Source organism: Borostomias antarcticus, assembly GCF_949987555.1.
Source record: "Borostomias antarcticus genome assembly, chromosome: 23".
Classification (NCBI taxonomy): domain Eukaryota; kingdom Metazoa; phylum Chordata; class Actinopteri; order Stomiiformes; family Stomiidae; genus Borostomias; species Borostomias antarcticus.
Window position 1 is genome coordinate 18,491,734 of NC_140256.1, and position 26,511 is coordinate 18,518,244.

Consider the following 26,511-nt stretch of genomic DNA (forward strand, 5'->3'; position numbering starts at 1 on the left):
GTAATCGAATCGATTCTTGAAATTCTAATCGATACCCAGCCCTAATGGGGATCATTCTTTTTTTTTTTATATTGATACCGTTATCGAGTCTGCTTAATGATCCGGGTCCTTATTGATACCACTATCGATACTTTTCTATGGGAAAAACGAGATGGGTTGCAATACATGTTTAACAGACTGGTTTTGCAAGCACTTGACCGTTTTGCACGCTCTGCCATTTTCTCAACAAGCAAACTTGTGAACGAGTGTGCAAGACAATAAAATAACAGTGGTTGGCATGTAATTCAACTGAATTCAAAAACTTTATCAATCATATGTTTGTGCACCACGATCGGAAATTACATATAATGTGGATGACCAGACGTCCCGATTGCCCGTGTCAAGCCGGTTGTACGGAGAAATATCTGTAGAACACTAGTTTTCAACATTCACTGCCAATGGTTTTAACCATGATGCTTGTTAACAGTGCTCACATGACATCAAGTTAATATGATCTTTACGTCGCCATTCCTACCTACAAAACTAAAAGTGAAGCCGAGTGTGTGCAGGCCAATATGTTGCTTGCTGGGAAGCTGTCCATGATGCTGAAACTTAAATACTTGTATCATTCTGAATGAAAACACCTGGTTTTGGTGCTTGAGAATTATATATGCCTACTTGTGCGCTTGCATGAACGTGCAGTAGCCCAGCCTACACTTTTGATTGTCCCGGTTAAAACGGTCCCGGTAAAATGGTCACTCGGCTGTAGGCTCGATAGCAGACCCAATAAGCTCTGACCTTATTGATTACCGGGTCTTGAGAAATTTGGAACCCGGTAATTTTGGACCCGGGTTTTGATCCCCATCCCTACCTATAAGGCAAGGGGTAAAGGTCGGAGTGAAAGGATAAACATGTGGAAGTTTGGGGTATAGTCCCATAAAATCATCCCCACCGGGGCCTTGAACCCCGATCTCCCAGGTGGGAGTCCAACGCTTTCACCGCTACTCTACTTCTGCAGAGATTGGCAAGCTGATTTTGGTGTCCTTCTTTATTTTGGTGTGCTGGGACTACTGCCTCAGAAATGCAGGTCAACATTGACCAGAGGTAGGGAGGGAGGGAGTGACAACCGGACAAACGCTATCCTAGGTGCACTGGCTTACAGCCACGCACAAAAAAGCTTGGAGTTGAGGGTGCCTCCTCCCTTGAGATGTGGTCATACCTGATTCAAAGTGTACAGGCATACTGAGATTCAATCTGCAAAATGGGGCATTCCTCTATGGCCTTAATTTGGGAGTGTGAGCGTAACCCAAATCCATAAACCGTGAATGGTAAACAGACAATTTACTCTGGCAGATGCAATTGTAGCAGGCTTGTTGCGCAAAAGTGACATATTGTAGCTTTAATGCATAAAATAAACATTTAAGCAGGAAATGCAATTTTATTCACAACGGATTTTTTTTTTTTTAAACACCTCAAAACTCATTGTAGACATTATTCTGATACCTTAACACTGAGAAAGTGGAAGCTTATTAATCGGCAAGAGTCTCCCAATGTCCAGTCTCCAAGGGTCCTACAACTAACATTGTCCGATACAGGGCGTTAACCATAGGGAGGTCAGACAGGGCGTTAACCATAGGGAGGTCAGACAGGGCGTTAACCATAGGGAGGGCAGACAGGGCGTTAACCATAGGGAGGTCAGGCTAAGCACCTATACAATTCTGTTGGATTTACAAAGGGGCACGTTTAGGTGCCATTGACTGATTTGGGACTGGGCCACCATGACATTCAAAGATGTTTGATGTATCGAACGAGTGCTCATGTTTGACCTACTTGGCCCTGCTTGGCGCTTGAGCGCACAGTGATGATGTCATAGGCCCAGGCCTTGTCTAGGCCATTACCCAGACAGGTGTGATGGGGCCAATGAGGGAAGGGGAAGCGGCAGGCGACGACACGTGCTTCATCAGGAAGCTCCATCAGCAGCTTCTCACCCAGAACCTCCATCTGAGGACCAATCAGAGAGCCTGTTAGATTCTCCAACCAATCACATGCTCTATAGCCAAGCCAAGTAAACCTAGCTGGAAATACAGTTAGGTCCATAAATATTTGGACACTGACAATTTTCAACATTTTGGCTCTGTACACCACCATAGGAACATAGAAGTACACTGACATTTTCTACTTGCCAGAAAAGGTGCATCTCCTTTCTAAACCAAGTGACTAAGAGCATGATCTAGTGCTGAAGGCAAAGTGAAGAATAGGAATCTAAAAATACAATAGGTGCTTTAGAGGGAGGATCCTGGTAGTACTTCTTGAAGAGGTGAGTTTTGATTTTTGAGCGAGTTTTGCCGCTTAAGATGGGCAGCTGTCCTGACATCAGTGGGCAGTTCATTCCACCACTGTGGGGCCAGAACAGAGAAGAGCCCTGACCGTGTCATTCAACTGCAGGGGCCTTGGAGGGATGGGGCAAAGATGTCCTTTACTGTAAGTGCAGACTTAAATTTGAGGGTATTTACATCCAGATCAGGTGAACGGTGTAGGAATTACAATTCTATATGTTCCCCCCCTCCCCCTTTTTAAGGGACCAAAAGTATTTGGACAATTGGCTGCTCAGCTGTTCCATGGCCAAGTGTGTTATTCCCTCGTTAGTTAAGGTATAATATGTAGTATGTGGATTATTCCCCCCCATCTAGTGTCTAAAGATAAGAACTGCAACAACACAATGTATTGGTTGCCAAAATGCCAGAGAATGCATGTTTCAGTCTAGACCTGGTCCAGGGCGATATCTATACAGATAACGCCCTGTTACTCTTAATGCAATTTGTCTATGAAAGCGCTTCATCGGCCCGGTCGTCCGACTCTACAGACAAAACCGTTTTGTTACTCACCAAAGTAAACACATCGTTGGAAAGATGAAAGCCTTTTCTCCTAAGTCGCTACAGTTTGTAGTCCACCACCTTTCAAATAAAAGGCAAATTTGTACACTTAAATGGCTAATATCCACAGCGCATCGACTGTCTTCTTCTACCGGCGAATCGGCGCTCTCCGCTTTGTTTAGCCTACTCACTGCTGCCGCCCATGTATCCATCTTAAAGTCTCTCAACACCATTTAAGATGTAATGCATCATTTGGATGTAAATACCTTCAAATTAAAGTTGAAAGCATGCACTTAAAGCACATATTGAATGTTTCATTTCAAATCCATCATGGTGGTGTACACAGCCAAAATGATGACAATTTTGTCATTGTCCAAACATTGATGGACCTACAGTAACTGTATATTAGTTACCATTTTCTTATAACACTTGAATTAGAGTCATTTGTGTGGACATACAGCACAGTAATGCTTACCACTCCAGGGGCAAGGAACACAGTCACATTGTTGTAGTTTGATAGATCCATCTATAAAATACAGAAAACAAGTGTTAATCTCATTCATAAAGACACAGCAGGAATGCATCAACTGGTACAGTACATGTCAATGCCGTACCTTCCAGAAGTCCTTGTTGATGAAGGTGGCATGGCTTGTTGGCACCCCTGTCCAGCGGGCCTTGGCTCTGGCATAGCTCAGCAGTATGGAGTTAATTTCATACCCAGTACACTGGAAGCCAACAGAGGCAGCAGCAAACACCTGGTTTAAGGAAGAAAAACACACATACACACACACAAGCATGCACGCAAGCACACATGCACACACACACACAGTGTACATGTATAGTGGAGCAAAACTTTTGCACACCTGTAGGTTGACAGGTGCAGGAGAAGACCATGGGCCAAGAGAAGACGATGTGCGGGAGTCCTTTATTTTACTACTGTTTATTTTAAAACATACCACAACATTTGCATAGGTGATACATTAATCAAAATCAAAATGCATGCATTAATTAAAATCTGAATAAATAAAATACAGTAGCTGGCGTATCTTTAAGACTAAATATAATTCAATTAAAATTCCTTTTGTGACTACAGGCTCAGATCCACTCACCAGTCTTCCGTCTCCGGAGCCGAGATCAGCCAGCCAACCTCTGCGTCCCTCCAGCAGACGCATGACGTTCAGCGTCTGAGCTCTACTGGAGGGCAAGTAAGGTACCTGGACACCAGCGAGAACACCCGTCACAGGTGCCGCTGGAGGGGGGGACTAGGAGCTAAAGCATGGCAGGGCGGGAAGGAAGGGAGGAGGCTTTCTTTCTCAAACTAAGAACTATGACTTCAAACACCAAGGAACTATTGACCTGTCATGAATGTGAAGGATTCATCATGACGTACAGTAGCTATCGACTATCTGTATTGTAACACAATATACAGTACTGTACGTCACCTGTCCACTTAGGTAGCAGTGGCACTAGCAGACATGACAATAACACCGACATGGCCCCAGACAAGAGATTCATGGTGAGGTTGCTGTTGCCTGGCCAAATCAACTCCTGAATCTTACATCCTAGGCACTTCAGGGTTTGATTCGGGACCGGCATTTTTTCTTTGAACCCCTGAAGTCCGTTTGATTCATCAGCACGCTCCTGACCATGAAGTGTTCTTGTCCAGCTTAAACTGATGAAGAAAGCAGCACACAATCCATTATGCAACATCAATGGATGCAGTTTGATCATGCAGCTATGATAAGCCATCTTTAGCATCCCTAAAGCAGACTCACTGGCAATTTCTGGAAATTTCAATGGACAAGCAAAAGCACTGTTAATGTTCGATTTCACAGTTACAGTATGCGCCCCACTGACGGAGCTGTACCTTGAGGTGGATCGGGACTCTGCGAGCGCCAGGAAGCGCAAACAGGGTCCACACCCCGTAGAGACTGGCGAGCAGTGCCCCAGCCGAGGCTGTAAGGAGGGGGCTGGCCTCGCTGCCTTCGGGGCCAATGGAGCCTCCATCCTGCGGGAGAGCCACTTCAGTGGAGTCCATATCACTCACCGTCTGTAAAGTAGAAGTGAAACATTTGGCCACTATTGTTAAATTACAGCAACATGGATGAATTGAAAGCATGGCGAATCCATGTTAATATTGTTCATCTTCTGACTATATAATAGGCATCAAAGCTCACAGCAGATGGCGCCATAGTAGCCAAGCTCTTTCTAAAAAAAAAAAGTGTTGTTGTTACCAAGCTTCGGTGTAAACCATTGACAGCATTAGCCTGTAAATTCCATCAAAATAACACAGCAAATGTGATTGTCATTATAAAGTTTACAGGCAAAATGCTCAGTTGTATGTAATACTGCATGTGTCAGCATGCAAGAACATTTCACTGGTATTAGCGAACAGAAAGCTTAGTCAGTATTGCAATTTGCATATAGATTATGCGGTAAACCATCAATCAATACGACCTATTTGATTACAGGCAGATATTCCTAGACCCGCGTATACCTGCCTGTTCGTCCTCCTGCAGCCTGTCCGCTCGAACACTAGGCTGAACAGTCAAAGCGGTGTTCCGTGAATGGCTCTCAAATACGGGCCAGATCAAATACGGGCCAGATCAAATACGGGCCAGTCTATTTGTGCACAGCGCCAGTGCTGGAGGGAGGGGGGTAGTTAGATATTGAGATGGGAGGGGGGGGGGGTAGTTAGATATTGAGATGGGAGGGGGGGGGGGGGGTAGTTAGATATTGAGATAGGGGTGAGGGGGGGAGGGGGGGGTAGTTAGATATTGAGATAGTTAGATAGCTCAAAATGCTCGCGCACTTGGCATACAGCAACACACAGGTTATGGGATAGTACAGTCCAACACACAGGTTATGGGATAGTACAGTCCAACACACAGGTTATGGGATAGTACAGTCCAACACACAGGTTATGGGATAGTACAGTCCAACACACAGGTTATGGGATAGTACAGTCCAACACACAGGTTATGGGATAGTACAGTCCAACACACAGGTTATGGGATAGTACAGTCCGAGTCCATCACTCCACTTCAGCCTATGGGCACTCGCCAATCTAGTAGACCACATCACACCACAAAGAGAGAAACACAATGTGAGTTCGCAAGATCTTGGTCTCCCGAGGCTAACTGGATACTGCACTCTCACACTCTCACACTCTCACACTCTCACACTCTCACACTCTCACACTCTCACACTCTCTCACACTCACACTCACACTCTCACTCTCACACTCTCACACTCTCTCACTCTCACACTCTCACACCCTCACACCCTCACACTCTCACACTCACACACTCTCTCACTCTCTCTCTCACACTCTCACACTCGCACTCTCACACACTCTCACACTCTCACTCTCACACTCTCACACTCTCACACTCTCACAACACACACTTGCACCCTAGCGCGCCTAGCTCTGCAGGTGACAGACTAAGGACAGACCGCTATGAATATGTCCTTATGTCGCTGAATTCGCAGCTGAAGCAATGTGGCGGGGCTAGTGTCTTTTTTTTCGTGGCGGGGCAAGTATCCAACGAGCTTGGTGCTGCTTCAAACGTCATCGACATACTGGAGAGGCATTGGATGTTTTAGCACAGGCACCTTTGACAGCATGCTATGATTTCTGCAAACCACCAGATGTCACTGGGCTCCCCATTTTCCATGCCACGGAGCTTCAGCTTTTTTCCCGACACAATCAGGAAGAAGCCTCAAAAGCTCTCCATCTCGGAATTCGGGGCTTTTGAAAAAACATTTGTGGCTTAAGCCCCAAAAGCCACCCCCTATATAGCTCCGCCCCTGGGGACAGGACATGTTATGCAAACCTGCCATAATGCGTCTCCCTGCCGCCCAACTTGCATAATCTTGCTTTTTGCAAACATTTCTTTCATTTTGTATCGTATATTTAGAATAACATAGTGTACTTGTGTTAACATTAATAAGGACGCAGGACTCCAGCAGTAGCATTAACTTCTTTAGTTAAGTATGGCAGCATGAGACAGAACAAAGACAAAGGGACTTCTTCATATAGGGTACCTGAACAGGTGAACACATTGGAGCCTAGAGCTCCGCCTAGGTAAATTATATAGTACTAAGCCCAGGATACTACATTTAGGTAGGCCTACATTTACATTCAAAGTTTTGTTTATTTGTTACATTCACCTATAGTTGGGTCATCTGAGGCACTTCCGTGACTGTGGAGAGCGAAGGTCCGTTTCTCAATGGATTTGTTAATAAACAAATTTACTGTGTGTTGATGAAATTTAGTAGCCTAGGATTCTGTTTTAATTCTTCTCTAGACAAGTCTCATGTGGATAATCTAGATTAGTTTAGTTTATCGTCCAGCCATAAACCAAGGTATTTATATTTAGTGACTCTCTCAATACTTGACCCGTCTGCCGCAGTTAAGTGGAGTTTATCATTGTGAATAGCCCTGGCTCTAGAGAAAAGCATTAACTTAGTTTTGCTAGAATTAAGTAGTAGTTTGAGATTGGTGAGAGCTGTTTGTAGCACATTGAAGGAAAGCTGCAGATTCTCAATGGCTTCATGAATAGTATCCGCAATACAATAGACAGTTGTATCATCAGCATATAAATGTGTGTGACAGACAGACAGTGACGTAACAATGTCATTAATAGAAATGGTGAACAGGACACGACCCAATACCGAACTTTGGGGCACACCCTTAGCTAGAGGGAGGAAGACTGATTGAATGTTACCCAATTTCACAGGTGTAGGACATGTTATGCAACATCTGCCATCACGCGGCTCTGCCCCCTACTACCACATTTGCTATTGGCAAACATTTATTTTATTTTGTATCTTATATTTAGATGCTTTTTCATTCAAAGTTTTGTTTATTTGTTACATAGCGTACTACATCATACAGGAGGACAATGAGCAGTGAAATGTATGCTGTTCTGTTGTTAAATGCCGTAAAAGCATGGACTGTATGGTTCAAGACATGCCACAAAGTTTCTCACTGACTTCCCATAGTTTCTTGGCCACTGCATCGTCTTTGGCTTTGGCTTCCACTTTGTGGACTGAACATCTAGAGAAGTAGCGCCCGCTCAAGTCCTCAATGCCCTCCTGGAGGGCACAGTGGAGGGTGGTCTGGGCACCGGACACAGCATCCGCAGCAAAGAGCATGACGATCGGTGCCAGTAGAGCCTTCCACCAGAAACTAGAATAGCGCGCTATCTCTGTCTTTATTTCGCCTGTGGGACCCCAAAAAAAGTAAATTAATATGATATACATTAAGACATGCCTTTCACACTAAAAAGCAGATGCAACGGTTTGTAAATGGTGCAGATGCTCTGCTCAGAGCAGTGCTAGAACACTGACCTGGATGCAGACTGTAGCAGGTGACATGTGTGCCTTGCAGTCTCTTGGCGAGCTCATATGTGAAGAGAACATTGCACAACTTGCTGTGACAGTACTTCTGAAACAATTGCCATGCTGAGTCTCCCAGGACAACATCTTTGTGAGTGTTCAGGCAATTGAAATCAATGTGGCCCAACTCATGAGCTTTGGAGGCCACAGTCACCACTCGGCTGGGGCCACTCTCCCTCAGACGGTCCAGCAGCAGGTTGGTTAAAAGGAAGTGACCCAGGTGATTGACACCAAAGACCATCCCTACACCATCCGCAGTCCTGCCACTATTCACCAACCCTGCATCGAAAAAACAATGTTTAGAAATCAAACATGGAAGACACACTCACTGTCTTATGTAAAATGCATTATTCAGTGAGAACTGGACACAGATTAAATCAGCTACCAAATCAGAATCAGATTTGTTTACTGACATTCTACTTTTACATAAATAGGATTTTTTTTCCCGACACTGGTGCTTACAACAAAACAATGGACAAGTGCAAGGACAGGACTGGACAGTGCATGACAGGGCTTGTAAAGTGCAGTGATACAAATATAGTTTAAAACGTAGTAGTGCAATTGGACTGCAAAGAGTCAGTGCAAAGTCACTTTAGTGCAAAAGTTGCAGGGGGCAGGGGAGAGAATCAGAGGGGAGCCATAAGTTAAAATGAACAAGATAGACTGGTTGAACAGCAAGCAAGGGCAAATGCATTATGCAGAGAAAGTACTGGGTAGGTGGTGCATTTTTCACTGCAGTATCAACCAACACAATTAACATGTGCACTCACCAGCATTGTTGATTAAAATATCTAGTCTGGGTTCAGACTTCAGGAAGGTCTCAGCAAAGGATCGCACAGACTGCAGACTCGCAAGATCCAACGGCATGAACACGACATCATTGTTCCCAGTCTCCTGTAGATAGAAAACAAAACATTGTTTTATGTTATTATGAGGGACAACTTTATTGAAGGCCTATTCCTCAATGTCAACAAGAGTGCTCACATACTTCAGCCATTACTCATGGCCCTGTTGTAGAATGTAATGTCCAGAGAATGATCACTGTAGGTAGGCTATGACATGAGAACACCGGTGAGTTCAGCCCCAACAAAATGTTGCAAAAGGTTTATTGAAATGGAAATGGTGTGTTGAACACCTTGTGTGTTATGCAAGCGTTACGGCAGCTGAGAAGATAAAGGGTTTATATCAGTCTGCTGATTGGGTAACTCCTCTGACACACCCACCAAACAAAAGAAAACCTACCTCAAAGCTCATTGCACACCATTTCAAGGAAACATGTCGTTCAACCTGGAAACCGTAGCAAGACAGCGCATGTTTTCAGATTGAACTCGGCCCACATCTCCGATAATGAACACGTCTTTACTTGTGAGATCAAGATGTTATGTAATATTATATATTATGATCTCTGTGCACCCCATGCAGGATATAGCATGTCATTACTGTACATCTACTCTGATGTAATTGTCCCCCACCCGTTCTGAGAAGAGCTCTGGGAGTTGAATACTATGCATGTTGTATGTAATGTGTATTTTAAATATGAATTAGTGTCTCTGTTTTCTTAATGACTTTGTGATTGTTTCAGCATTTTGATATTGTGGAAGATGTATTACTTTAAGGATGGATCAGACAGACGATAGATTTGCTATTACGAGACTTTGGTGTTTTATTGACAAACCATCAAACGGCCCTTCATCCCAGGTGGACTGCAATCAACTGATGTAATGATGGATAACACAAGTACATAAACAGAACTCTATGGAGAGTATGCAGACTGCTTTGCGAGAGAAACTGTGAGCTTGCGAATGTGAGCTTGCAAAATCTAGATGGTCACACAAGGCTAGTTTGACAAGGCAGAGCTATTAAATGTATAGTTTGCTCTGGCAGTCCTGTCTCTGTTCCCGTTAGCTTGAACTGACAGAAACACACGACTCTTATTGCTGTTCTCATTAAACTGTACATCCAGGCCTCCTTGGTCTCTGCAACATGGTCCACTGTTGTTCGGGTCCCCTGCGCTGTATATCAACTGATTAACATGCCGCAAATGTCCAGGCAGCTCATTTCTGAGAGAAACGGCGACTGTGACTCTGTGAGAGAGTGGGGGCATTGGGGTGTTCACAGCGAGGAAGTGTTTAACTGTACCAGACTCTCAATACGTCTTCACAAACACAAAACAAACTCTGGATAAAGAGTTGCCATGTGTGTGTGTGTGTGTGTGTGTGTGTGTGTGTGCGTGTGTGTGTGTGTGTGTGTGTGTGTGTGTGTGAAGCCTCCCACAGGAAGGCCAAGATAATGGTTACGGTTACTATGGTTACTACCCTGCTGCCAACAAGGAGGCTTCCATCATCATCTCAATCCTTCAGTCAGGCCAAGGTGTGAACAGCAGTGGCGGTTCTATGGGGTGGCAGAAACCGAAACCACAACAATATTAGGCTAACGTAATGTTACGTAGTGACTGGAGCGATCCTCACTACCACAGGATATTTCCAGAGTGACAGTCAGGTAAGCAAGCTATAATTTGTTTAAAATATTCAAATGTTCTGTCAAGTTTGACAATGTGAAATGTAAGTGCTCAACCACATGACTAAGACACTAAACTCTTTGGTGTACATACTGAGGCGGTGGATAGCTTCACATCAACGTTTGCTAGCACTAGTGAAATGAGACAACCGTTTCCCTCAGCGTACGCTGTTGTCAAATGGTAGGCTGCTAAACGATTAGCTAGCACTAATGAAATGAGACAGTCCTCAGCGCACGCTGTTGTCAATAAACGTTACAAAAGGAATGGGAATGTAGGAGCTCACAGAAACAAGTTGCAACACAAAGTTGTGTAGCTAGCTACAGTCGGTAGCACAGTAGGTGTGTTACGTTAACACAGGGGTGGCCAACCAGTCAGAGACTAAGAGCCACAAAAATTACTGTGGTACCACCCAGAGCCACACCATATATACCAGCGTTTCTCAACCTTTTTTTCAGTCACCGCACCCTTCATAAGTACTTAAAATCCCAAGGCACCCCAGTCTAAAATAAGAAGAAAAACATTATTGTCCATTTAATATACATTTAAAGTTAATTTATTTAAAAATTAATACATACAACAAGATATTTTCTGACATAATATATTTTGGACTGGGCTGGGTTAGGCTGGACTTGGCTGGGTTAGGCTGGGCTGGACTGGTTTAGGCTGGACTGGGCTGGGTTAGGCTGAACTGGGCTGGGTTAGGCTGGACTGGGCTGGGTTGGGCTGGACTGGGCTCGAGATTCGAGTCTTTGAAATGTCCCAATGATGTCTGGCATATCAGACAGAATGGCTTACCATTACGTACTATGAAGAAAAAATTACTCTCCCCCACTTGGGTAAAAAATGTCCTGTGTTCGTCTTCATATTTTCTTTTAGCTGCGCATTTCTTTCCAGCCATTCTTTGGTTGTGTACAGTAGCCTAGGCTACGTTAGCTTTTGTCGTAAAAGAGAATGACCCACGCAAAGCAAATTATTTTGTTTACAATAGGTGCGTTTACATGACAAATATTTTTCAATCTGGTTGATTTCAAGCTGATTTCAGCTTGAGCGTATACATGGGATACAAAGTAAACTGGTTGGATGTTTACATGCGACAACGAAACAAATGTTTTGAACGCGCACGCAGCCGTGAGTGATTGCGTTACGATGGTTACAAGCAGCTGACTACGGAACTGTCGAGCATGCTTAGTCAAGTCTTGAACATGCGCAAAATAACGCAGAACGCAGCATCAATCCGTTTCAAGGTAGTATACAGTACAGGACGGACCAAACGGTTTCGAAAAGGTTTAAACTACCTCCTTGAAAGCGATTGGAATTTCAATCGGGTTGGGGCATTTCAGTCGGATTGAGGTGTTTATATGACATATTTTCAATCGGTTTGGTCTTCCAAACCTATTTGAAACCGATTCAAACTGTCCATGTAAACGCACCTAATAATTTTGTTACCAAGGTGATTTTCTACCTATATGATTGGTTTGAAGTGGTTCTCACGCGACTTCCTCACTAGCGAAACAAATCATGATTTTATGACAAACCTGCAATAAACTAAAATGGGCGGGAAGAAATGCACAGCGAAACTAGAGAGAAAGAAACGTTCTTATGGAATGAATGAATTTATTTTTTAATGAAAGGATGGAAGAGCCGCAAGCCAACTTTTTTGGGGGGATGGATGGAGGAGCCGCTCATTGACGGGCAAAGAGCCGCATGCGGCTCGCGAGCCGCGGGTTGGCCACCCCTGGTTTAGGCTGATGTTGAAGTTAATGCAAGGTGCTTCACACTAGGCTGTGAGTGGGCGAATGGGATTTGAGTAGGACAGTTGAATTGTTTAGTAAGTACTGATACAATTGCCCTAATTGCTTATTTTCTCTCATTTTAGAAGTATCGAAATATAAAACTGATGGACCGATGCAGCCACATCTGAACGCCTTTCCACAAACCTTATGGGGAGGGGCAAGAAGATCTTTCCACAGTGAGTGGTATAAAGAGCATCCCTGGCTGGAATATTCTCAATCCAAAGATGCAGCATACTGCTTTGTATGCAGACATTTTACGTCTTCAAATGCCCCAAAGAGTATTTACGCATCTGAAAATGGATATTCCAACTGGAAAAAGGCCTTTTAGGGATAGTGGGTTTAATGTACATGCTAAGTCAGAGACACGTGAATGCAATGATTTCATGGGGTGAATACAAAAGAATGGCTGAAAACAACACATCTGTCCTGGGAATGATGGGAGCTGAAAGTCATTTCTATTAAAAACTGTAATTGTTGTAAGTTTTTATTGCATGCAAGACTGGTTTAAGTTAAGTAAGATAAGGTGATTTTACATTGTCTTATGTGATTCACATCGTAAAAATCACCAGAGAATGCAGAAATTGAAATCTCTGAAGTTGAAATGTGTTTGGGGAGGAGATAATTTATCCTCTTCCCCCCTGCTGGAACCTCATTCCACCCTTTTGCCACCCTAGGTAAAACTTTCTAGAACCGCCACTGGTGAACAGTACATAATAATTATACATATATTGCCATTTGGACAATGACATATTGACACAAGATGAATGGACAATCAAAGGGTGGTCTGCTGTTTGCGGTGATGAAGCTGGCCCCTATCCTGTCCTGTCCTGACCAGTCACCATGTGTTAAGATCAACATTAGGAGTTTGCTTAAGCGTCCAGCTACCAGGATTAGAGTCCAACTAAACTTGTAACCTCAGCAGAACCAAGAAAATAGGCCGTAGCCTATGATATCTAGTCATGTACAGTATATACAATTAAATACATTATAGCAGGTCATTAAAGTTCACCACACATGTTAAATCAATTTTGTAATGTGTTTATCATATACATGTTGGTCTCTGATGGTCCTACCAATGTACAAAAGTTGATATCAAACAACCCAGTCGTTTGTTTATGGTCAGCACACTTTCTCCTGCCCTGGAAACTCGACCCTTCAACAAGCCATTCGGAGTTTCAAATTTTTCCGCGTTGTTACTGACATTTTGGTGACGTAGATCGAGGAACATTATCATAGTCCCGCCCAGGACCCGCCCTAGCGGCCAGGTTTGCTTCTGCTCTTTTTTTCCAGCCGAGTTGAGAGCGTCACATCAGGAATTATGCCGCATCGCGCTGTTCTGTTTTCGGCTGCAAAAATCCACACGTATCGCTACATCTTGTCCCAGGGGATGCAAGAAGTAGTCAGTGGATTCATTTTATTTTTGATGGCAACATCCCAACCAAAGTTCCCAAATCACTGTTGGTGTGTGCTAACCACTTTGTGGCGGATTGCTTCACTAACCTTGGACAATAGAATGCAGGACTGGCTAAAAAACGTCGTCAGAATTGATCCCAGGGTGGAAATGTAAGTAAAAGAAAAGTAAATTGTAGCTACTTATTTTAGATCAATTTGATATAAATTGTCTGTGTCCTGGTTATGGAGCAGTGACTAGCTAGCTATGTGTATGTAAGCTGTGGGGCTAACATGCTTTCCTAAGGAGGTAAAGTTAGATAGCTAACGTTAGATAGCTCCTATATCTAACGATTAGCCAACAGATATAGCTATCTGAAAAAGGAAAAAATGGATCCAGGCAACTCAAGGGATGCGGAGGCAGGAGTAGTTTTAGTTTAAAAAGCCTTTATTAAATCATGGCTTACGCGTCAACATGTTTCAACCTAGCGGTCTTCATCAGGACTAGTGACTAGTTTTTGCTTTGTTCAGATATAGCTATCTATCTACAATAACAATACAGACTCGTCACGACAGAAGTCGGAGATCAAAATAACGTTAGCACTAGGTTTACCTGCCGAACTTCCTTGCAACACAGGTTCTTGCACTCTAGGCATTGTTTCACAATTCCCACATGTGCACCTAAAGAAAAACAAATGATTTATTAATACTACGTTATAGCTACAGCTTACGCTACCTGAAAATAGTTTACAAGTTTGAGATGAGTGACGTTAGTTGAGATAGCTACGTTGACAGTTGACATATAGCAACTTAAGTCGCCTTTACACTATTGCAGAAAAATGACTCCGGTTTCTGCAATCCGCACCCTGGTGGACACACCATACCACCGTATAACATCCCAAAAACTTTCGGAAGAGGGAACTGAAACCAGGACGGACGATACGTCGGGTGTCAATGTCACCGAGCAGTCAGTAAATCTGTCAACAATCATGGTGGACATCGAAGCGGTACAAATTTGTCAAACTATATTAAAAGGTTACAGACTTTGTAGCAAAATGTGTCTGTGGAAAAAATATTTTATTACTCAGCTATCTTAGTTACACCAATATTGAACTATTTTGACAGCTTTGGGTAGTGTGTGTCGTATTTATTAAGTTTGACAAATCTACGAAGCTTATAGCTAATGTTAGCTAACTAGCCATAACCAACCTCTATGCTGGTTAGATTGTCTGGTTATATTCGTTATATTGACAACGTGCTTCACTAGATCACATGGGCTTGTTAGTTCTGTTTGGAAAATGATATAGTTTATAACGTATTCAAGTAAAGTGACAAGAAAGTGATCCATCATTGTTTACACACACCATTGTTTACCAAAACCATAGCAACGCTATTTTCCAGTTGTACTGCCGGACTGGGATTTGCCGGATGAGTTCAATTTTTTGAACGCATACGGACGTCCACCGGAGCGGAATTTGTCCGCACCGCATCCCTCGGAGCATGCAGTCTGCGGACTCTCATAGGAAACAAATTACTTCCGGTCTTTTCAGAACCATACCGCAGTCATTTTTCCGCAATAGTGTAAAGGCGGCTTTTAGGCTAATGCTAGCTACCTCCCCATAAACAGATACCGACAACGTTATAACAATTGAAAACAAGGTGCAATAAATACTTAGCTAACCATTCGGAAGGGTCCTGCTGGATTCTACTTGGAGTTTGGGCTCTTTCTTGCTGCTGCTCTTCATTTTCGCTAGTACTTTGGTCAGACACGGGACAAAACACAGGGCGCCGCCATCTTTGTTGTACACTGCCTAGCAACCTCTCCCCCGCCCGCCTCCTGCCCAGCACCCCTCTCCCGCCCCTCCCCCTCCATCTCATTGGTCAACGGAGCGTTTCAGGAATTCCATTCAGACAGATGAAATTAGATAGCTCAGGGGTGAAATGTAAGAGCTTGTAGAAGCTAGCCCAATTTGTGATATTCCAACTATTTCAGCTCATACACATACATCGAAATGTTCACACACCTGTGCTGATTCGTACAATGTAAGTATCTAAGCTGTGTGACTTATAGTTTACGCTGTATGACAATTTGTTCGGCAACTGCGCTCTCCATTGAAATATATGGTACAGCATTAACTTTTGAGCTGCTAATTTTGCATTTTTAACCTTTTTCTAACTTGTCGTCATGCCTACAGTGTTTAAGCTATACGGACATATGCAGCAGCTAGCCCACCTCACATTTTCTCCAGGAAATGTACTTTCTAGTTATTATTATTCTCCCCATTTTTTGTCTCCTTTATAACTTCTTCATACTTTGTGCTAGAAACTTCATTCAAACTTTAAAATGTTCACGATGTTTAGCTCTTTAAGCTATATGGACATATTATACATAGAAATGTTCTGCAAGTTCTCAGTATTCCTATGGTGTCAATATATAAGCTGTAACATTTATAGTTTTCGCGATAGAGCTGTCTGAAGCGGACCATGTCTAGGATCAGAGTGTCAGTTGGGATTAGAGTGGTGGCAGCTGTTGCTTTTTTTGAATTTGTGTGCATGTGCAGCCTTTCTTAAAAGTACAGGCACCCTTTTATAACTAATGTGGTAGCACAGAACCCAGCCAAAGTGGAATGGAGTCACATGATCTTCATTGGCGGGGGCCGGTGGGTAGCCCGGAGAGGAGTACACCGTCCCTGACTGGCTATGACAAAAAGGGGCGAAGCCTCACCACCAAGCAGTTACACTGATGATTCCTGTAATGTTAGCTATTTTGCTGCAATGGGTTCAACTTTTGTTTCTGGATAAAGGTCATGACTTGCTGTTTTGCACTTCCCTTTAGGTGGTGAATAAGTAGACCCAGGACACAGTGGGTTATTTGGACATCTACTAGGATCTTGATATTATATTGATATGAAGATATGAAAGTAAAGTATTTGCCCTTAGAAGTAAATTGTAATTAAAATGGTTCTTAGTTAAGTAACCTAAGTGTAGGCAGACTTGAAAGGTCAAATGTAATAATAATATTATCATGAATGAACAATTGAAAACATAGTACTCAACAGAATAGGTAATACTCAAGTCTTGATTGAAACTTTCCCTAAATGCTTTATTAAACATACAGACATGCACATTAAAAGTAGCCATAAGTTGTTATTTTGCATGTGCTCTCAGGACATGTTGTGGTTGTGACAATCTTTGTAAAGAAGAGAGGCATGTAATGCACATGTATACAGTAGTACAGAGTCAGTTGTCTATTGTATAGACAAGGTGTTCAATTGCTCAAGTGTTGTCAGGTGTTGGTTCGAGTGTTCGAGTTTACAGTGGTGCATAGTCAGTTGTCTATTGTATAGACAAGGTGAAAGGTGTCACGTGTTCACTTGTTGGTCCAGGGGGTGGCATGTGTGCCATTGTTATAATTAGAGTGAGGGCCTATGTATAGTACAACCAGAGTACTATAAACAACTGACTCTGCACCACTGTACACTCGAACCAACACCTGACAACACTTGAGCAATTGAACACTTCATCTATACAATAGACAACTGACTCTGCACTACTGTACACTATCACTTGAATTAACACCTGACAACACTTGAGCAATTGAACACCTTGTCTATACAATAGAGGACTTAGTCTGCACTACTGTATACTACTGTACAGTATACTTGACATGTTATGTAATTGCACTGCCTGTATCATGGACACAGTCACAGCCATCCATAATCAGATACTGCTGTCTGGCCATGTCCTGTCCGTGTGGGACCTGACTGGTGTTGCATCACGGTGTTCTCTGGCCTCAACCACACCAGGCATTCCAGCATCAAAGCTGCAACAGAACAGAAGGGAGATTATTGCATTAAAATAGTGCATTAAAATATTGGCCAAAAATAACATTTATATAAAGCCTTTTTTGTGTCGCGTAGACGTACAGTACATTTAATCTGCATAATAACATTATATGGTGGTGAATAAAAACAGTGGTCAGAGCAGAATCCTGGTGCCACAGCACAGGTGGTGTTGTAGTCCTATCCCCAACTGAAAATATTGATCTAGTGATTAGTCAACCCATTGCTAAATCACAAACTACTAAGCTATCCCATAGGAATGAGCCTATAACCATACCAGCTGGGCAAGCTGACTTTGCTAGCTACCTAACCTAGCCCTAATGATATTGTCCTGCTCGATTGCTGTGCAACATATCAACTGACCAGTTGTTAAATGTATTTCACAACACTGGTTATTCTACTCACGAGACAGTCCCAGTCAGCTGACGTTGCTTGCTGTGTGAATAGTTTAGCTACGTACGTTGTGAGGCAAGTGTTGGTGACAAGGACTAGCTAGCTTGTAGTAGCTAACCTTAGCTAAAGCACTTTGCTGGCATGAGCGAGCGGAATGCGACAACGGGACTGAGAAGGGATACATTTCAACCAGACATTCCAGTGAAACCAGGTAGTCAAAATAACTTACCTGATGCAGGCATTTTTGATGATGTCCTCAGTCCAGTCCGTCCGTAATGGCGATTTCGTCTGTCTTCCTCTGCTACTGTTTCAAGAATGCGTGCGCATACTTGTGCTGACTAGGCTGTAAAAGGGTCTATAATTAACAAATATGACCCACGCTCGTTACATAACTTCTATAACATCCAGTGACAAAATATGTCATGGCACCTTGGTATGTTCACACCAAGGATTGAACTCACAACCTTCACAGTGATAGGCAGCGCACATGGAGGTATAATATAAACAGCGCACTATCCACTTGGCCACCACTGACCTGGGAAATCTGTGGAGTCTTTTTGTTTTGATGTTCTGGGACCTCTGCCTCTTGTGGTAACAACAATAGAACTGCAGGTCAACAACGACAATAGGGAGGGAGGGAAGGAGCGACAAATAGGATTCCCTCTTCTTGGTGTGTCGGCTTACAGCCAACACACAAAAACAGCTCGCGAGGAGGGAGAGGCACTTCTTTCCATCAACAGAGGAATGGAGGAAGTCAGAATTCTTTCCATCAACAGAGGAATGGAGGAAGTCAGAATTCTTTCCATCAACAGAGGAATGGAGGAAATCAGAGGCTGGAGACCTGGGAGCTATTCTCTTTCATGTTTTTCTTTTGTAACCTGTATTTTTAATGTAACGGGATTATCTGTATAACTTATGTATAACACCAAATTTTATATAAAGATTATTACCCTTGCATCAGATATTTTCTCCTCGCCTTTATTGGTTTGGTGAGTATTGATATATCTTGTTTGAGTCATTGAATTGATGATTGAGATTTAGTTTAAAGGTCTTACAGCAGGGCGATTAGGCCCGTCCGCCCAGGTGGACTAAAGAGGGTCTAACCTGGGCCTTTCCTCCGGAGAGGGAGGTTGAAGTCTCTGTTGTGTATGCGTGTGTGTGAGTCGACACTGAGGAGTTGACCTTTGAGCTGTGAGCACGAACAGAGGTCTAAATCAAGTGGCACCGCTCTGACAGAGAGAGCACATTGGAGCATACACACTTTTGGGAGAGAGAATTGGGAGAAGCATTTTAAGAGAGGCTGTGACTGATTGACTCATGTGATGTTAGTTTAAGCAAGAACATATTAGATTCATGAGCCAAGGATTACAATAAAAGCTGGTGGTGAGGTTCTATAAGCCGTGGTAGGGACTTCACATAATAAGCCATCACCTTGAAGTCAGTAGCCTACTCTTCAACATGGCGCCCGAACAGGGACGTTAAACACTATAGGAGTGATTTGACGTCAATACACAGAGGAACCACTGAAAAAAGGGGCTTGACCCTTCTTGAAAAACGAGGAACACAGAGGACAGTCTGAAAGTGGCATTCCTCTCAGGACAAAAAGCAGCCTGAAGACAAAGTGTGTTGCAACGGAGGACCAGATCCACAAATGAATTTTAGGGCCTTAAAATGCGCATAAGGCACCTTGTCCAGAGAACGAGCTCTGGGTTTGGAAAAACATCCTAAAAGAAGGATACTGTTGTGGAGCCGAGCCACGCACGGGTCGCGCCCGCCCCGGGAGAGATGGGTCCCGTGCTACTGCAGGTGCCGGCGATCAACAATCAAGCGCACCTGCCCTCATCAGTCCGCCCTACTATAAGAAGACGCCGGCACCTGCATTCGTCGCTTAGACATTCGCTACCTATGTGGTAACCGCAAGCTTCGCTCCAACTACAGTATCTGTGACCAGCTGTTGTTTTTTTTCCGTCCTCGTTTTTGTTCCGCTTAAGTAATACCTTTCCTGTTTTTTTCCCCAGACCCGACCCTGTCTCTCCCGGGACCTTTTACCGACTCCCCGCTCCCCCGGCTTCCGCGTCTCCGCTCTCCCTCGTCCCTCCCTGGTTCCTCGGGCTTCCACGTCGACCCCTCGCTACCGGTTCTTCGCCTGCCCCTCAGCTCCACGTCCCCTCGCCTCCTCGCCCCTCCCTGGTCCCTGCCTCTCCACCTCGCCGGATCTCGCCCCGGTCCCCAGACCACGCTACCACTAGCCCCTCTCCCTTCGCACGCACATTTCCACACACCCCTCTCATTCCCACTCGCAGACACGCACACAGACACCCCCTGCTGAAGAACACACGCCATTACACCACACACATCGCACCATACATTCCCCCCACTGTTTCACCTCCCCCTTTGTTTTTGTGGCAACCGTTATTTCCCCCCTATTATTTATTAAACGGCCTGCTGGCCAAACTCTCCCCTGGTTTCCGTCTGTCTGGAGGTCTAGCCACACGGGTCCTTGGTCCCTGAGCCAGTCGTTCACAACAGAACGTCTAAGCCAGTATGGACCCAGGTAAGACCCCCGGGCAGACGGGCCCTCCCAGACAAGTCACCCCCACGACCTCGAGCCTGGAGGCAGTCGTGCGCTCCCACTCCATCCAGCTGACAAAGCTGAACTCGGACCTCACGACTGTTCTCGCAGGTGTCCACGGAGGTCGTCCAGCTGAGGGCCACGTCCAGCTCCACCGCGGACTCCTTGGCAGCCCTGACACAGGCCCTGACACAGGCCCTACAGCCGGCTCTTTCTCCTCCCGCTCCTCCCCTCGTCACCAGCTCCCCTGCGGCTCCCAGTCCCGCCTCCGCTGCCTCGGCCTCTCCTCCAGCCCTCCCTGACCCCCGGTTTGAGCCCAATCTCCCCTGCCCCCGTCCCTACGGAGGGGAGTTTGACCTGTGCCGGGGGCTCCTGGGCCAGTGCGAGCTCCTCTTCAAACACCAGCCATCTCGGTATGGGGCAGGGGAGGCACGCATTGCCCTGGTGATGTCCCTCCTCACCGGCAGGGCCCTCAATTGGGCTATTGCGGCGGCTGGCCCCAACTCTCGACTCTCCACTGACTACACCGCCTTCCTGGAGGAGTTCCGTCTGGTGTTCGACCACCCGCCAGACGGACCTGATGGGGCTAGTCGCCTCCACACCCTTTCCCAGGGGGCCCGGTCGGTCGCCGACTTCACCCTGGAGTTCCGCGTCCTGGCGGCGGAGAGCGGCTGGGACGATGCGGCGCTCCGGAGTGCCTACCGGCGGGGGCTGAGCAACGCCATCAAGGACCTGATCATCCGGGACCAGCCCAGGACCCTCGCCGAGCTCATCGCCCTGGCCCTCCAGGTGGACGAGCGCCTGCGGGAGCAACACGCTGAGCGCGCCCTGTGTGCCGGACCCGCCAGGCCATCCAACGCGCGCTCACCCGTCCCTCCCTCTGCGTTGTTCACCCGGGAGCCACCCCTGCCCATGGCCATGTCTGCCACGACGCGGTCGGAGGAGGAGCCCATGCAATTGGGTCGGTCCAGATTGACCCCGGAAGAAAGGGAGCAGAGAATGCGGGACCGCCTGTGCCTCTACTGCGGGAAACCGGGTCATCACATCCGAGCTTGTCCCACCCGGCCAAAAGACGGGGCTCACTAGAAAGGGGAGTACTAGTGAGCCACACCACACTCCCAAAGCCACGGGCACCCAATCACTTGTTTCCTGCCACTCTCACTTGGGGTAAGGAATCTCTTTCCATTGGGGTTTTAGTTGATTCGGGGGCCGACGAGTGTCTTATTGATACCGCTTTAGTCCACCAGGCTGGTATCCCGCTTGTCCCCCTAGATTCTGCTCTCACGGCTCAAGCTTTAGATGGTCACTCCCTGGGGCGTATCACACACTCCACCGTACCACTCACCCTCTCGTTGTCTGGCAATCACGTAGAGTTGATTAAGTTCATGGTTATTCACACCCCCGCTGCTCCCTTGGTGTTGGGTCGTCCGTGGTTGGAGAGGCACGATCCCCACATCTCCTGGTCCACTGGCCAGGTGTTGGGGTGGAGCGTGGCCTGTCATGCCAACTGCCTTCGCTCTGCCCCCTCGCCTCCCAGTGAGCCCAGGCCTGTGTCCTCTCCCCCGGACCTCACGGGTGTGCCTTCCTGCTATCACGATTTGGCAGCCGTGTTTAGCAAGGAGAGCGCACTCTCACTTCCCCCTCACCGGCCATATGATTGCGCGGTAGACCTCCTGCCGGGAGCCGCCCTCCCCGTGGGACGGCTCTACAACCTCTCTGTTCCTGAGAAGGAGGCTATGCGCAATTATATCGCTGAGTCACTGGCCTCAGATTGTAAGACCGTCGTCTTCCCCTGTAGCTGCGGGCTTCTTTTTTGTCAAAAAGAAGGATGGCAGCCTGAGGCCATGCATTGATTATCGCCAGCTCAACGAGATCACGGTTAAGAACAAGTACCCACTTCCCCTCCTTAACTCCACCTTTGAGCCACTCACTCATGCCACTGTGTTTTCTAAGTTAGACTTACGCAACGCTTATCACCTGGTGCGCATTAGGGATGGGGATGAATGGAAGACGGGTTTTAACACTCACCTGGGGCATTTCGAGTACCTGGTGAAGCCCTTTGGGCTCACCAATTCCCCCGGGTGTCTTCCAGGCACTGGTGAATGACGTGCTGAGGGACATGCTCAATACCTTCGTGGTGGTATATCTGGATGACATTCTCGTGTTTTCCCGTTCCGAGGTGGAGCACCGCCAGCATGTGCGCCTGGTCTTTCAACGGCTGCTGGAGAACCGCCTCTTTGTTAAGGCCGAGAAGTGCGTGTTCCATGCCGCCTACGTGGAGTTCCTGGGCCACATCTTGGAGAAGGGGCATGTCCGGGCAGACCAGAAGAAGGACAGTGCAGTGGTGGAGTGGCCCCAACCCAAGGACCGCACCCAGCTTCGTCAGTTCCTTGGGTTCGCCAATTTTTACCGCCGCATCATCTGGGGCTTTAGTCGGGTGGCCGCTCCTCTCACTGCACTCACCTCTACCCTACGCCCCTTCTCCTGGACCCGTCTCGGTAGTTCATAGTCGAGGTGGACGCTTCGGATGAGGGCATCGGGGCCGTGCTATCCCAGCGGTCTGAGGAGGACCAGCGCGTGAAACCCTGTGCCTTCCTCTCTCGCCGTTTCTCCCCGGTGGAGAGGAACTACGACATCGGCAACAGGGAGCTGCTGGCGGTGCATGCTGCCTTGGAGGAGTGGAGGCACTGGCTGGACGGGGTCAAGCAGCCGTTCGTTGTATGGTCGGACCACAAGAACCTGACCTACATACGGACGGCCAAGCGGCTTGGTCCAAAGAGGTGTCTTAAAAATGACGGACAGGAGAGTACCATCTCCACAGAATACGATAGGAGAGTTTGAGGATGGACAAAGTTTATTGTCGATGTTTGGAGAGGAGAGAAATCCTGAGTTCAATGAACGGGAGGAAAGCAGAGAACACACAAATCAAAGAAGAGGGGGGGTGAATAGACCCCCTATAGAAGAAGAGTTATCATATTACATTGAAAGGGGGATGGAGAGAAGAGAGGGAGGACCATCAGCCCCCTCCTATGCAGACCTTCCTCCCCCACCTTACCCAAATGTGGTGATACAGCAGAGAAGGGATGGTAGAGGGTGAGTGGATGAGTCTTACCCACCAAGTCATGGAGAAAGATGGGTAATGATCCCACCACTGACGGGAATGTCCAGAGAGACAGCAACAGAAAATACACACATCCCTGCTTCATGAATATGCCCCCATAACTCAGGGAGTGCTGGTTAATCCCGCTAACAGATATCTATCAAATCAGGGCGGAATGGCCCTCGCTATTCGAGAACTAGCTGGTCATAATTACCAGAGAGAGTGTGATTTGAAAGTACAGAGATACGGAGAGGCAATGGAAGCCTGTGGAGTCCCATTAGGGGGGGGGGGGGTATTTATATCTCACTCCCATGACTTAAAGGAGTAGTAAAGGGAAAATGCATGTTTAGCCCTGTTTTAAGGTTACTTATGATCATATACAATGGTTCAGATCAAGACGTTGAGAAAACTAGCACTTTTGAGAAAGTCTGATAATTGCTCTACCACCGTTTATGTCATACAATGGATGTGGATGGGCACCTTGAAAAATCATTCAAAAACATTTTAAACTCTCGACTTCAAAGACAAGAAGAAATCTCTGGTTTGAATAAGCAAATCTGATTCAACTCACTAAATTAAGAGTCAGGGACAGCTCTAGCACACACATGCAATTAATTATTAATTTTGAGCAAAGGAAAGTCTAGGCCAATAGGGCACATCCTCTTGTTTTTGGCACTCAAGAGGGCACTTTAGCACGACGTTTTTCGACCATGGGGGAACCTGGGGGCGGTTGCCTTCCCACCCCTTGAGTCCGCCAGCAACACAAAAGGAACATACTTCATGGGTGGGGCTTGGGCCTATGTCATGCAGTCACCATTTGGTCAAGTCTGATGTCATCAGGTGAGAGAACTGAAATAGTAAAAATAACAGGCAGAATACACCATCGGAATTACAAACTCATCATAAAGACTAATTTTTCCACTGCCGTTGTTTTCGCGTTTGAAAATACATGTAGGCTAAGTGAGCGTCAGCCCCTGCATTCCCCACCTGATCAGACTTGATGGAATGGCAGCTGCGTGGCAGGCTGTCCTGCTTTTTTATAGCAAGGCTGCTGCCTAACGTTACCTTCACGATGTCAATGATAGCAGCCTCTGTCCTCTGCTTGTCTCGACAGGCCATTATAACCCTGGCCCCTCTCCGTGCCAGGTCCAATGCAGTTGTTTTTCCAATGCCAGTATTGGCTCCTAAAGGAATAGCGTTCATGTTAGGGAATGGTACAGTTGGCTCACGGTTCAATGCGTAGGCCTACCTCGGTTTTTGTGTCACGGGTTCGGTTCGTTTTCGGTAGGCTTGTGTTTTTTTGTGTAAGGAGAAAATATGCTACTAAAGTCTTTCTTATGTTGCTTATTACTTATGGCACTTTTCCATTCAGACACATTCTGGTGTTGTATAATATAAACAATATATATAAATAAAGATAGGCCTATAAATAACACATCCAAATGTATAATGACACGCACCAAAGTTTGCCGACCATGCTCGTTGCTACAAGTACCCTACAACCAGTTTGCGGGAGAAGTCCCTTGTGATTTACTCGCGGGGAGAAGCTTTCTCCAATTCGGCAGTAAGAAATGCATGGAAAGCAAACCGAAAACCCCGCAATTCACAAGTGCGCATTGCACCGTGGATGGCGTAGCGTAGGGGGGATACCGAGTACCTCATGTGAAGGGTCAGTCAGTTTCCCCTTTTAGAGTTGCAAAATTGACAAGGCTACGATGAAGAAACCGTAATGTAACCAACAGACCGTTACACAATGGAACTAACGTCTTTACGTTCCATGGAGGCAGAATGACGGGCAAGTGCATGGTTGTACCGGTGAAAACTCATTAAAGTCCTTTTCCAGTAAACCTTGCCGGAGTTGGTTTCCTTCCCTCACTCTGGGGTTATCACACAGGCAGCAATAATTGTCGCAGTAACATTTCACATAGAACGGTAAAGAAACTTTGCCCGAGGTATAGCCTATATCATGAATATACTAGCCTACTCTTAATCAATCAGATTGCGAGGTCGGAACTACCCGTTGTGTAATAACAAATTATTTAATGTTACAGCTTGCCTGTTCTGTTTCTGCCCCTTTCCACAACTTACCAGTCACTATTACGACTTTCCTCTGCAACTTCGCGGCGCTTTTACATCTCGGTTGTTTCAGAACTGACAACAAATAGGTATAGGCAGCGATAACCCCAGCTCCAATAAGGATCAGTACAAACATGTTTGGTTTTATGTCCAACAGAGCCTATGACCCACACATTCGATGCATGAAGCATTCACCAGTGACCGAGCGCTGAGATTGTCTTGAATCTTGAAGTCTATCTGGGTCAAAGAGTATGGAATGCCAAGAGGGGACACTATTTATTTTTTTTCCAATTATGATTTTTCTTAGGCTAATTTCTTCACATACATCCAATAGACACTTCAATGTCACAAATGGGTATTCACAAGAAGAACACAAAATCAATAAAATAAGTAGATTAGAAATAATAAACAAGGCCCAATGCAAAGGCCAACAACCCTCCGGGGGCCCCCCCCGCCGTCGAACAAGGTGCACTGTAGGCTAGGTTTTTAAGAAATGAACATGTCGTATATAAATTTACATTTCCCTGAGCTGCGTTAGAAATGAGTCCCAGGTTCCTGAATAAGTGTCCATTC

The 26,511-nt window shown here is 45.7% G+C and overlaps 1 protein-coding gene across 3 annotated transcripts; it reads right to left on the reverse strand.

Moving 5' to 3' along the window:
- Positions 1–1,606: 1,606 nt before the first annotated feature.
- Positions 1,607–26,169, reverse strand: LOC311324578 (dehydrogenase/reductase SDR family member 13-like). 3 transcript variants are annotated; one of them, XM_084457057.1, is made up of 7 exons: positions 25,951–26,169; positions 24,928–25,046; positions 4,720–4,902; positions 3,962–4,066; positions 3,467–3,607; positions 3,328–3,378; positions 1,607–1,980 (listed from the first exon to the last, which is right to left on the reverse strand). In XM_084457057.1, exons 1-7 carry the CDS (start codon positions 26,072–26,074, stop codon positions 1,795–1,797), a joined length of 909 nt encoding a protein of 302 aa, XP_084313183.1. In that variant the 5' UTR covers positions 26,075–26,169; the 3' UTR covers positions 1,607–1,794. The 3 variants fall into 3 exon arrangements, with proteins under 3 accessions (XP_084313183.1, XP_084313184.1, XP_084313182.1); XM_084457058.1 differs by lacking the exons at positions 24,928–25,046; positions 25,951–26,169 and adding an exon at positions 5,087–5,402; XM_084457056.1 differs by lacking the exons at positions 1,607–1,980; positions 3,328–3,378; positions 3,467–3,607; positions 3,962–4,066; positions 4,720–4,902 and adding exons at positions 6,831–8,080; positions 8,208–8,534; positions 9,026–9,149.
- Positions 26,170–26,511: the final 342 nt, after the last annotated feature.